This window comes from Sinohyriopsis cumingii, chromosome 4 (assembly GCF_028554795.1).
Source record: "Sinohyriopsis cumingii isolate HCF-2022 chromosome 4, ASM2855479v2, whole genome shotgun sequence".
In the NCBI taxonomy this organism is placed as follows: Eukaryota; Metazoa; Mollusca; class Bivalvia; order Unionida; family Unionidae; genus Sinohyriopsis; species Sinohyriopsis cumingii.
The window spans coordinates 39,155,410-39,169,758 of record NC_142964.1 but is presented as its reverse complement, the minus strand read 5'-3'; the positions used below and the strand labels follow the sequence as shown (position 1 = coordinate 39,169,758).

At 36.0% G+C, this 14,349-nt stretch overlaps 1 protein-coding gene across 1 annotated transcript in view; it reads right to left on the bottom strand.

Moving 5' to 3' along the window:
* Nucleotides 1-3,920: 3,920 nt before the first annotated feature.
* The window catches only part of LOC149800963 (uncharacterized), a 30,784-nt gene continuing 20,355 nt past the window's right edge, over nt 3,921-14,349 (bottom strand). Inside the window, exons 4-5 of the mRNA XM_089955044.1 lie at nt 13,016-13,214; nt 3,921-4,014 (exon numbers count right to left, since the gene is read on the bottom strand). Coding sequence (XP_089811170.1) covers nt 3,943-4,014; nt 13,016-13,214 — 271 coding nt within the window. The 3' untranslated portion in view covers nt 3,921-3,942. The remainder of the gene's footprint in view (nt 4,015-13,015; nt 13,215-14,349) is intronic.

Below are 14,349 nucleotides of genomic sequence, written 5' to 3'. Positions count from 1 at the left end.
ATTTAGCCTTAGACCCTCATATTATGTGGGCCCTCAATTCCAATACTTAGGCCCTTCTTCACATTTAGCCTTAGACCCTCATATTATGTGGGCCCTCTATCCCAATACTTAGGCCCTTCCTCCCATTTAGCCTTATGCCCTCTATTCCAATACTTAGGCCCTTCCTCCCATTTAGCTTTAGACCCTCATATTATGTGGGCCCTCAATTCCAATACTTAGGCCCTTCCTCCCATTTAGCCTTAAGCCCTCATATTATGTAGGCCCTCAATTCCAATACTTAGGCCCTTCCTCCCATTTAGCCCTAGGCCCTCATATTATGTGGGCCTTCAATTCCAATACTTAGGCCCTTCCTCCCATTTAGCCTCAGGCCCTCATATTCTGTGGGCCCTCCATTCCAATACTTAGGCCCTTCCTCCCATTTAGCCTCAGGCCCTCATATTTTGTGGGCACTCCATTCCAATGCTTAGGCCCTTCTTCCCATTTAGCCTCAGGCCCTCATATTATGTGGGCACTCCATTCCAATGATTAGGCCCTTCTTCCCATTTAGCCTCAGGCCCTCATATTTTGTGGGCACTCCAAATACTTAGACTCTTACTCCCATTTAGCCTTAGGCCCTCATATTCTGTGGGCCCTCCATTCCAATACTTAGGCCCTTCCTCCCATTTAGCCTTAGGCCCTCATATTCTGTAGGCCCTCCATTCCAATACTTAGGCCCATCCCCCCATTTAGCCTTAGACCCTTATATTCTGTGGGCCCTCCATTCCAATACTTAGACCCTTCCTCCCATATAGCCTTAGGCCTTCATATTTTGTGGGCCCTCCATTCCAATATTTAGGCCCTTTCCTCCCATTTAGCCTTAGGCCCTCATAACCTTAATCTGACCTGGATTATAAGATGTTTTTTGCCGTTTAAAAAAAAATAAGAATACCTACAACGGTATATACCACACCACGTCTTTTATGGGTCAGGATCATAATGGCAACATTTTAATGCTGAAATTAGACTTTTTAATCCCATCAGGGGCAATATACATGTATAGTTTAGTGAAGGTGTATTCAGTAGAACTCTTGTTTTGATGAAATATTGATTACCTCAGGCTGAATGCATGTACTCGACAAAAGCTGACATCCCCTTTTCATTAGGTTGTTTGGTACCATTGGAAACATACATCACATAATGACAGTAGACTCCTTAATTTCTGGCTACAAAATAGCTTTAAAACAATTTTTGCTCTGATTTATAGCCCCCCCCCCAATCTATTATATAAGTTGAAACAAATAAAATTATCTTGAGGTAAAAGAAAAAATCCCAGCCCCCACTTCAATCAAATGGTCAGTCTTTTAACTATCCTACCAAATATCATGTGTTCCCTTTTGAAAGGCCTGACATCCTGCATCACGTAAGAGACAACTAAATGGAGGCAGCAGCCATGGAGGCTCATTGGTTAGTATGCTACCTACCATGGTGTGTCCTTGGGCAAGGCAATTTACTCAACTGCTTTGACACTTAATAACCTACTTATGTTGTGCCATAGATTGCTAAACTAAATGAAAATGAGCATACGTACACACTTAGCACCTGCAATCAATAGATCTGACTAGATTTCAGGTGTAAGGTGGCATTCTTTGCATATGGGTTAGAATTTAAAGAAAATGAATTTCCCCAGGTTTCCTCACTGGTTATACTGGCTATTTAAGAAAGACCTAAAGTACTGTCCAAAGAACCTTCAATTCCATTTATTTTAGTCTACGATTGATGGGTGTAATAGGGGTTATAGAATATACAGCATAGCCTGACTCCAGATGTGCACCTTTCAAAAAATTGCTATCTTCACTTCCTGATATTCAGAGGTAAATTGTAAAAAAAAAAGAGGTAACTTTTTTTACATTTTATATTTTCGGTAATTCATTCATTGCACTTTCAGAAGCTGGTATTGTCTAGTCTGGCAAAATGCATTTTCCCTATTTTAATAGCTTCAAATGCTGCTTTTTGGAGCACAAGGAAGCAGTCATTTTAGCTAGCAGTGTGCTTTGATCTTTTACATTTCCCAAAAGTACAATTTACAAAGAAATGTCAGCCACATTACATCAAAGTAGCATAGAGGTATGCCAACATTCTCTCCTCTGTACATGTTTTAAATGCAAAGAAGTTCACCATACATACGTCACTCTCTCAAAACTACATAATAACTGGTAAGAGCCCCCTAACAGAGGTTTGCTTAAAGTACATATTTTGTAAGAACCATCCATTTGGGGTGGGGGAGGGTGGTGTGGGTGTGAAGGAACACCTGGGAACATCTTTTAACTAGATGTTTAGCTCTACTGGTCACTGACAAAAATGGTCCATTATCAATTGTTATTGTATGCAAACTGTCTTCTGTTAGCACAAGTTTGGAATCGCTATTCCTCCTAAACTACTTGGAAGGATTGCCATGAAACTTTATACACACATTCATCCAATGGTATAACTGATCCATAAATGAAGATGCTGCTGCTTGGACATCCAGTATGGTTACCACATTGATCATCTTGAAATCTTGTCACCACTACTATGTCTGAATGGATGATTATATCAACATTGGGTTTTCACTAAAAGCTTCCATGTCTATTTCATCCCTTGAGAAAATGGCGTCAATCTGATATCCTTGATTTTTGGCATATGGGACCAACAACTTTTTAGGTATTTTTGTTTTCATTTTCAAAATGATCATAGCGTGAAATATTTTTTTATATTATTTGGAAAACAGACATTTAAAAAATATCCCAGCACACACCTTCCAACTAATGAAAATGGTTAGTCCCAAATATTTTATTCATGATTAGATAGGTGTTGCATCCCAGTGTATACAATACATTTGCAGATGTCAACATCTTTGTCCATCACCACTGATTCAACATATTACATAGTTACATGTTACAGAAGGCAGTAAATCACAACTACCCAGTGCCTAATTGTTGCCATCTTGTGGTTATGTGCATTCACTTGAAATAGCAGTAAAGGACCATTATTGGTAATAAAAAACAAGAGTCCCTCAAAGGGACTGACATTCAGAAAGAGCAATAAGAATGTCAAAGAATTAAGGATAAGACCATTTCTTCCTTTCAAGTGCAGTTTTGAAACCATCTCTGATATTCAACATCAGATCAGCACCATTTTCATTCAGAACCAACTCAACATTATAAGAAGGCCTCTGAAGAAAACCACATGTCAATATAACTTTCCATCAGTAGCGATAACATTTTCAAAATGGCTGCCATGGTAACCATATTGGGTGTCAGATCAGTGTCATTTTCATTTACGACCAAACATGCATATAAGAAGTCTAGTGAAAACCCATTCAATACAACTTTCCATTCAGGAGGAGTAACAATAATGAGATTTTCAAGATTGCTGCCATGATGGCAATACTGGACATTAGACTGGCACCATTTTCATTTAAGACCAACTAGACATCATAGGTCTTTTAGTGAAAATCCCATTTTATTATGACCATCCATTTAGGAGGAGTAGCAACAACTTAGTTTTAAGATGGCTGCTGTGGTGACCATATTCTACATCAAACTGGAACCATTTTCATAAAAAGTCTTCCGGTGAAAACCTCGTCTCAATTTCACTTTCCGTTAAGTAGGAGTAGCAATACCAATATTTTCAACATGGCTGCTGTGGTGGCCATACTGGATGTTCAAGCAGCACTATTTTCAATTAGGACCAAGTTTCAAATGTGTATGTAGAGTTTTATGGCAATCCTCCAAGCAGTTTAGGAAAGGTAGTAATAACAAACTTGTGCTAATGGACAGATGGATGACAAATCATCCCGGAAGCTCATATGGTTTATAAACAGTAGAGCTAAAACTCATTAAGAAATATAAACGTGTCAGGCCACATGACACATATTGTACACCAAATCTGTAAATAGTGCATACTTGAATAATATATTTATTTTTATCTTTCAGTGTACAGATTTACAAAATCAATAAACTGTTGTGTCGGGATCATCTTCTCTACCTCAACAACCTGGAATGAAGAGAAATCAATATGTAAATAGTTTATTCTTAATCTGTGGCATTATTCCAGGTTTAATAAAGAAACAAATTAAAACTATAAAAGTGTCCATAGGTTATGGATTCCCCTGCAAATATGATGGAGTTAAAGGGTACATATACAAGTCAAACTAGGGACATAAGTCATTACAATTCTGGCAAAATTTTAACCTGACAGATGACTTTTTAATGTGAAGCATCTACCATAATTTATTATTCAGTGAAATCGTTCAAAATTTTAGTGGAAATTAAGTTTTTTATGTCATATAACTGGTCTGGACAGACGGACATGGGTATATGATGGTATGGTAATGGCATAGAATTTAGAAACAAATATGAGTAAACATTATGAAAAATGCCCCCCGCCCCATGATAGCTGGCATTCAGAATCCAAGTCATTAAAAGCTATCTTTGTTACAGTTTGGAATTTTAGTGCTGACTTGCATTTAACAGTCTAGATAAATATTAAGTAATATTTCAGAAAAGCAACATGGATGCGGTTCCATTTTCTGATCTTAATGTCCAAGGCATTGTTGCCAAAGTCGGACCTGACAACCCTAAGAAGATATTTACACCAGTTTTCAGTAAGGTGTAACAAAATACCATTTACGATTATTGTCAAACTGGAAAACATGCATGTAGAAGTCCAAAAGTGTGAAACAAGGCCTAAAAAGTTTGTAAAGTTATTTTTGACCTTAATTACCCCACTACAGTTCCACAAACAGCAGTTCCAAGCACTATGGAGCTCAATGGGATTTTTTTATCTCACAACTTGACATAATCCTTAACAAAAAAATTTAATTTCACTTGGGCTATGGTGATGGCAATTATCTATCCTGCTACATGTCATACTCAAATCAATGCATTGTCTATTAAAAGTTTTTAAGAGGCCCTATTGTACCTTTTATTCTTAAAATGTATCACTTGATGGCACTATTTTTAAAATGAATATGTGACAGCTTGATCATGCATAAAAAAATAAGTGCATTTTAAAGAATTTGTTGTCCTCCTGCAAAGTTGGTCTGGTTTCCTAACTAAATCTAACGTAAAACCCAGATCCGAATCAAACACAGACAAGCCAACACCCGGATTTCACCGCAATTTCAATAATTTGTGTTTTGTTTCTATAAGTCGGTATTTTAAGGGTCATATATGTAAGACTTATGGCAAAATCGTAAGGGTTGGCAGGTGTGCCAAGTGTGTTTTATACAGGTCAGCCAAGCCATCAACAAAGATGTAACAGCAAAATAAGAAATCATAGAACAGGCAATCATGGGCCATAACTCCAGCAAATTATCTTAAGAAACAGTGAAAGTCAAGCTCATTCAATGTCTCATCAATATAGAGCCAAACTGGATTGAAATCAAATAATCCTTGGTAACATTATAATGTAATGCAGAAAGCAAAGTAAACAAACTGGGCACACAATTGTGTAACTCCACCATATCACAAGTTAAAAAGGTGAAAATTGAAATTATCTAAGGTATCTTCAGTATAAATCTACAAACCAAATCGGATTGAAGTCGAACTATACCCAGTAAATATGTGGGAGCTTTGTCAAGCAAGGCCCTAAATGGGGGATTCCATACAGAGTGCTTACCGTATATACTCACATATAAGCTGAATAATTTTGCACACAAAAAAGTCCTGGAAGAAAGGGGGGGGGGGTCTGCTTATCCGCAGGCCAATGTCTAACTTTGACAGTTTTTAAGTCATTTTGTTGATTAATGTAATGGCTGTAAATCTTGGGAGATGAAAAAATAATTTTGTCCCTGTCCTAAGACATGCATGTAAAAAAAAAATCATTTTTGGTGTCCTGACACTTATTAAACTGTTATAAAATACTATGATTGACTTTGTTATTATTTTGCATGTGCATATTTTCTGATTTCTCCAACAGGAAATTAAATCAAGGTAAAATGCAGATTTCATAATTTATGGGCCGGTTGAGTTTATCCAGGAGACCAGGCTGAACTATAATGTACAGTACTTACACAGTGCAAAGCGTCATTTAAATTATCATTTATTCCCAAATATATTATATGCAGATTTTGATTTATTGTTTCAACAAAATTGCATTCTTCCAGATAACATTTCAGCTAGTCCTTAATAGCTGTTTCATTTACTGAGGTAATATTTATGAAAAGATACACATGTTTAATTGTACAAGGCACATAACCAGCATAACGTACATGTTCACTAAGAGTGGTAATAAGAAAGGCTAAAATTCTCATTATAATCAAATAAGTTCATCATCAATCTACTTTAGTTTTGTCTTTTTGGCTGAACAACATCATAACTTTCCACACAATGGAAAGCTTGATGTTTTGGCATCTCCTTTGTTGATTGTTGGCCAGATTTGTCTTTCGTTTTCCGACAGCAATACAGGCTAGTTAATCATTAAAACTCTGAAACTGGCTTGTGTTAAGAGGGAATTTTAACCAGCAACTATACCAGTACATTGTTGTGTAACTGCCTTACATTCCATAATATTAGTATGATTACTGTACTTTTGTAAACTTTTCAAAATCCAAGGAGACGGAATTAAAAAATAGGGAGATTGGGACCTAAAATCGGGATGTTTTTTGTTGCATTTTTAAAACCTTGGTTTCACTAAATATTGACCGATCCTCCGGGTCCAATATGTGTGAAATTCGGAAAAGGATGTGCCGTTTTTCCCTGTGATGCCTCTTATTTACCCCCAGGACATGTCCTATTTTCATATTCTGGTCAGCTGTGGCCAAACTGCACAAAAGCTAGAGGTTAGTCTTAAATAAAAAAGCAAGAAAACCAGCGCGACTAATTAAAAGTTAATCCTGCTTATTGATGCAACTATTTTGTGAAAACGACTGGCCCTCCGTAAAATTCCAAGAAACCATGTTTTACACTACTGAGTGTTATACAAGCACTAGCAACTGATTGGCAAGTAAAGGATTCCCAATTTTGTTGAACTAAAGGTACCTTAATAGGCAGCCTCATGATACCATATATGTAGCAACTATTTTCCCCTTGTTGTATATCCGACCTTATTTTCTTATTGTCAACTCAGAAGGCATTTACTATTGTTTACTATAAAACATATGTATTCTGAATTAGGTTTTCGAGCACATATGCTATGTGTTATATATTTTCATTTCCTCTTTTAATTTGACGATGGTAATTAACGTTCGTATATAAGGTATTTTAAAAAATGCCAGGTGTTCACTGGTGTAAGTTTTTCTGGTGGGAATGGCGCTATAGCATATGGAGTTACATCATTCAATGGATTGAAATTAATTGTGAACAATTTTATTGTTGTGGTTTATTTTTTGTTCTGGTTTATTTTCTGATTTTTCTATACTTGTAGAGGTAAAATAAAATCATAAATTTACGTGAATAATGTTTAAACTTAACATTCTATTTATTGAAAAAGTGAATTCTTTCTAGTAAATTAATTATTTTGTCACAACAATATTCACAGGTGATACAACAGAAAATGGCTTCCATGGATTGCCTATGATACATCTATTTATGTAGGATTTTTCTTTTCAAGGATAAATGAAAATCGAAGACATAATGAAATAATCGGGAGTTCTCTGCAAAAATTGGGAGATATTATGAAATTGGGAGGTTGGCATGAACGGACCCTAAAAATCGGGAGTTATTTTTTCCTCTCGGTGTGAGAGTTGACAGATATGGTGTAAGGTCACTTACATCAAAACAAACTACAACTCAGCTTTTACGGGATTAGCATAATTTTTGAAGCATTATTTGAAGCATTATTTCTGAAACTTCATTATTGTATTTTGGAGATATCATTAAAGTTTAGTGCAGTGGTGCCGATGAATCGACTCGCAAGGGATGTACCTCATTCAGCAAATTTTTAAACCTACAATGTACATGGAGTAGCACCATCATGTAAATATGTTCAGTAGCCTAATTGCAAGCGTTGAATCAAACCGCTTTGTTGTTCGCTGTTTTGTCATACTGGGATCACATTTTAATGAGTCAGGTATTTACAATTCAAGGCAAAATAAAACTGTAATTACTGGTGCACTGATATAAAATATCCAATCCAATAATGCATAAACAAACAATAAATTAGTCATAAGGGAGATGTAGTGTTACAGCAACTTGCGAATGCTCAATTCTTGTCATTGTTCAATCAAGTTATACACAAATCTAAATTAGGCAGAAATAATAAGAAAACAAAAAATTAAATAAATTACTTTTCAAACAAGTTTATACCATTTCCTTTTTAATAATCATAGATGCCAACCCGAGAGAAATATACATGCAATCTATCTTAATATAAGTTGTGGGTCGGCTTATATTTGGGTCATGCACTTTTCAGTGTTTATACCTATTCAGTCTGGGGGGTCTGCTTATACGTGAACCAGCTTATATGTGAGTATATATGGTACGAAGGCATAATCTTTTTACACAGGCTGATTACCAGGGCTCGAAATTAGTGGTAGTCCGCTAGCCCAAGGCTAGCAGATTTCCTGTTGGACTAGTAACTTTCATAATGTTAACAGTCCGATGGGCTAGTAAGTTTTGATTACCAATAGTTGGCTTTTGTTTATGCCATTCTCTAATAAAGACGTGACTTAGCAGATGTTCTGTAGAATCAAAGCAGTGGCCATTGTAAACAGTCATAAAATATTAGCATGAGAAGATGAAGTCAATTTCTGCCTCGGAAAGGTGCATTTCTATAACAAGAATCCATCCGATTTTGTGCATTTCACTTAACAGCGCAAATTATGGTCCCGTCCTTAGCAACGGACATTTGGTAATTGATCCTAATTAATCTGATAATGAATTAAATGAAAAAATGATGCGGTATCACACTTTATTCACTCGACCACAGTAACTACAAAGCAGTATGCCACACAAAAGAACACGGCAAAAACTATTCAAAGAAATTAGTTTGCACGTTTTTTTGTTTAAGGTTCTTTTTTTTGCTCGCTATCCAAACGCTCCAACAGTCACAAACAGGAAACTACATATTTTACATTTCCATCGTAATATTATAAGAATTAGATCAATTTATTACGATTATGTTATTAACACATCCTTTCCATACAGCTACCTTTTCTATGATGATAAGAATAGTTTTTATATTTTTCCCTTACAAGAATGAACAAATAATTGAATACACGTGGAGATATCCAAGCAGAATGCCGTACATTTGTTGGGAATTAAAATCTCTGAGCATTGGCATTTAAGATTTAAAAATTTTCTGCCTTATTATTAATTTCAACAATACACTGAGGTCTGATTAATTAGGAACAATTACCAAACTTATGACTTATGATACTGTAATTGGAGCTGTTAAATACAATGCGCCAAGTGTCAGATGGATTTTTTGATGGAAACACACCTTTTTCAAGCTGAAATTAACACTATCATCTGATGCTAATATTTTATAACAGTGTTTACAATAGCCACTGCTTTGATCATGCAGAACATCCGCTGAAGTCAAGTCTTTTTAGGGAGAGTCCATTTAAATGTGGGAGGGGGCAAAGACATGTTTTGAAACGTGTTTCTTGCTCTGACTTTCTTATATAAAGGACACTGTGCCATTCCTTTCCTTGCTTTAAATAATTCGCGTCAGCTATCCTATAACATCTCGTATTTCAAAACAAGGCACAATTCCCTCCTTATAAGATAGGCAAAATGTTACATTTGATAGAAGGTGTTCAGCCACCGGAAAAAAAAGCAAAAGTTGAATGACAATGATGAGGAATAATTCATATGATGGGGAAAAGCATAATGGAAAATTTCAGAAGAAATGGACAAAAGACAGGGAATGGCTGAATTATGATGAGGAAAGGAACGTTATGGGATGTAACTGGTGTACGCAATTCACAAAAACAAACACACGCACAAAACGTCCAGTTTTGTTGCGGGTTGTTCAAACTTTAAAATTGAATCGGTAAACCTACATGAAAGCTGTTTGACATTGTTTTGTGAACAGGACTAGTAAATTTCTCAACATACTAGTCCTTCTGGCTACAAAGAAATTTGTGTTAAATTCGAGCCCTGGCTGATTACGCATACTTTATGTGTTGCTGGGGGGATGTTGAGAGCATGTAAAGATTCTATAACAAGAGACCCAAGCAGAACTGATATTGCTCACCTAGCTTACATAAATCAGCAACTGACCACTTCACTAAGCAGGTTTAGATTCGATTTTAAGAAAACAAGCTATGTAAGCTATCTCCCAAACTTTAAATCACATCTTTTTTTTACATATTTTACTTTAGTCTGACAGAATTCATTCCAAAGATAACAGAACATAATTAATATGCTCAGTCTCATGCTCATAAATGATGTCATCAAATAGCATTATAAGTTAAATTTATGAATGAAGTTTTAATTGGTGGTGTATAAAGCAATATGGCTTCCACAAAAATTTTAACTTTAAGGCAATGGGTTCCTTTACTCTTGTTAATTAAACTGCCAAAGGAAATCCCAAAAGTGTGTTAATTGGGTAGTTTTAAAAATCGTTCCATTGAAATATATGCATACTGTGTTTTAAAAGGAAAGAACTCTGTGTAACCCCAAACCAGTAATTCTAAATAGTCATTATGGGTAAATTTAGCTTGCTTTCATTTTGAGAGTATGTGTGTGTGTGATTTGGATTTTAACGTAGCTTTAACAACTTTTCAGTCATATCGCTACGATGTCTGCAGTGTGGCAGTTTATAGTGATGTCTAGCACTGGGGCATCATGCCGCCGGCATGTAGCATGATGTCCCACCCAGGCACATTATCCTGACACCGGGCTGACCAGTCCTAACACTAACCTCTTAATGCTGAGCGCCAAGCGAGGCAGCTGTTAGTACCATTTTTATAAGTCTTAGGTATGACTCGGCCAGGAATCGAACCCACGACCTCCTGCATCCTAGGTGGACACTCTAACCACTAGGCCATCGGAGCAGTCATTTAGAGAGAGAAGCATGTTAAAAGAGAAAAAAAACTGATTACATTGCATCTGAACTGAGAACTATTTCTAACTAAACTGAATTTTAATATTATGTGCAAATCTTGCTCACAATAAAACCATTAGATACCTTGGCAGCCTATTTAGAAAGTTCAATAAAAATCTCATAAATAATAATCACTAAGGTGTTGACAATCTCAGCCAACCTAATGCATCAGTGTGTTTTGATCTTGCTCATAATTATACTTACCTATATTCTTGATGAGTAAGTCTATTTTACCAAATTTACTCAAAATCAGATCAGAAATAGTCTCTAATGTGATAACAGGTTCTGCCTGTCAGATGCAAGACCATCTCATTAAAATGCATGGCTCTCTCATTATTTAACTCATGTGAGATCTTGATCATATATGTCTACATTCCAAGTTTAATTTTAAAAAATAATTCTGAAATATGGCTCCCAGAGTGGTGACAAGCTTTGCCATTCAGACACAAAATCACTCAATTAATGTGCATGGCTTTTGTTCATTACTAAACTTGTTCAAGAGTCTGATGATGCAACCATGTAATCCATGCTTCATCAATGTTGGATTACATATAGAACCTCCAGACATGTGAAGCCAATCAGATAATAGATCACAGGTGTGTGGATCTTGCTCATTTTCAAACTCACCCAAGACCTAGATTAAACTTCACCTAACAAGTTTCTTTCCTTTAAGGCAATGGGTTTCTATACTTCTGTTAATTAAATTAGAAGTGTTTGAGGACAAAAGCAGATTGGGATATTTTTTATTTTCATTATAAGCTAATGATGAAAAAAATAAATTTTAAATAATCTGAGTCAGGGAAATGAGTATATGACTGCTATAAAATAAAGCAGAATGCAGCATATAAATGACAAAGGTTTCATGCATTTTAATGATACCAAATGTCAACACTCTATTTCACCCAACAAATCAAACCGGATTCCATACATATACAAGAATTTCAGACACACGTTTTAAAAATAATTCTCTGCAAATAATTTTATAACCTTATACATGCTTTTCTGACAAGAAATATATTCGTATTGGAGCAAAATTAATATCTGAAAGGAAGAAAAGACCCAATTACTTGCAAACAAATAGCTGTGATTATGAAATTGTACACTGTTTCTAACATCAAAGGATCAAAAGAAATATTTCCTCTGTTCTCTCTTCATCTACTCAACACTCATAATTATTGTTAGTAAATAAATCATAACCCTCTCAATCACCAATACCCAGATTGCCTGAGCGTTTACAGAGCTGACTGTACTACCAGTTATTCGCCATGTTAGAGGGACCAGAACTAGTTTATTTTTGTCCTGGCAATATTGCACACTGACTGCTTTCTTCCAAGAAACCATGGCACTTGTCCCATACACTTTTAGGGCCTAGGTTGCCATACACACGTCGAGGGCCAAGGCAAAGTTCATCTGATGTTAAGCAATCTGCCAGCTAGCCTGACTTGGCCACAACAATGTTAGAATATCTAAAGTATGGTGGAAGAGTTCAGAAAAAACTCAGACAATCCCATCTGTTTCTGTGAATGAGCTTTGAATGGTAAATGTGTTCTATTTTATTTGAGTGTTCAATGATTTTGTCTGATGTTGGGAACTTGTAGACATTTTAAGTTTTAGTTAACTATAGCACAGAGTCAAGGAGGATTCACCAATAAAAGGCATGATCATGTGGTTTGAAAACTGTACCATGTCAAAGTTAGTATAATAATATGATTAAATAAGCAATAAAGTAGTTGTCTGACTATCAAATTTGCATTAATTTCATTATTTTTCCTGTCTTTCATTTTATGTTACAGCACTGTAGTAAATATTTACATCTCATATTTAGCTGTTGGACTGACCATTGGCTTGTATGGACATGGGGATCCTAGTGGTCCTGGACAAGTGAGTCAAGAACAAAATTTTCAGGCCCTATAGCTGATATACCACTATAAATAAACATTTTCTGAACAGAAGGGATAGTTCTAAAAATTCATTCAACTGTATCAATGTTTACATGACTCACCCTCCTTAATTTATCCATGTGTCTATCCACTTTGTCCTTTGTTTCTAGCAGCAGATTCTGCCTACTCTTTATGGCACCCTTTAGAAGCTTGTTTTCTGATTCCAGGTCATGGAGAAGCTTTTCCATTTCAGCAAGTTGTTTTTCTTTCATAGGATCAATACTGGCCAAAATATCTTCCTCTGGGTTACACGAAGTTCGCCTGCAATATATGAAGCATTTAAATGGTAGAATATGACAGTGAAATACAGAGGGACGTGGATATACAAATAGAACCATCATAAGACACAACTGCCTCGTGTGTCAAAACTTAACCAAAGTCAGTGAAACGTAACACACTGGCCCTAATGGCCTGCATTTGGTGGAAGGGTGTTACAATCACCCAGAAACATCCATGCGCAAAGTTGTATGACCATGCTACTAACTGTACAAGAAAAAACTAACCTAAATGCAATAGTTCACTAATGTGGGATGGGCAGACATACAAATGGATGAACAGATAGGTAAAGACAAATTGTATGACCATGCTACAAACTGTACAAGAAAAAACTAACCTAAATGCAATAGATCACTAATGTGGGATGGGCAGACATACAAATGGATGAACAGATAAAGACAAATTGTCTTTCCTTTTTTGTGGGCAAGGCAAGCAAAGTTTTCAAAAAGAGCTCTGGTAAGAAACCATGACAAAATCATCGTCTGCATGTAGTTTTTACCTGTAATCAAAAACAGCATAATTGCCTATTGTCATTTAGCTTATCCTCCAACAACAGAGGTTTGTTTTTCAGTACATCATAGGCCACACATGGTGTCCAGTATATTTGGCTGAAGAAAAACCCAGGAAGAACCACTAACCAATGGAAAGCAATAGGCAAGAGTTCTCTCATACCCATGTTGGTCAAGCTTAATCTCAAACCGATATGGACAGGTCGAATGAGATTGGTGAAGCACAAAATGTGACACTAATCACCTAACCCTTTTGGAGAAAAAATGCACTTTTCATTCATAGATTATAAAAGAATTGTGTATAATGAACCAAATGAAAAGTCCCCAACACGAGGAATCAATACATCAAAGGCAATGATCCTATGGATGGCTTCAACCAGGGGGATACCAAGGGTAGGAATGCTATAAGATATAAGAGACGTACATGTTATGTTCTGAGCTGTCTTAGCTTCATAATGATTCATTTTATGTATGAATAAAATCCATCAGAGGGGTTTAGGAAATATAAACAAATGAAAAAACTTTAACAAAACTTGCAACACAAATTTTCAATGACTCTGACCTTGACCCCAGTTTCATAATCAAGTATGCCAGTAGGACATAAATCTGTC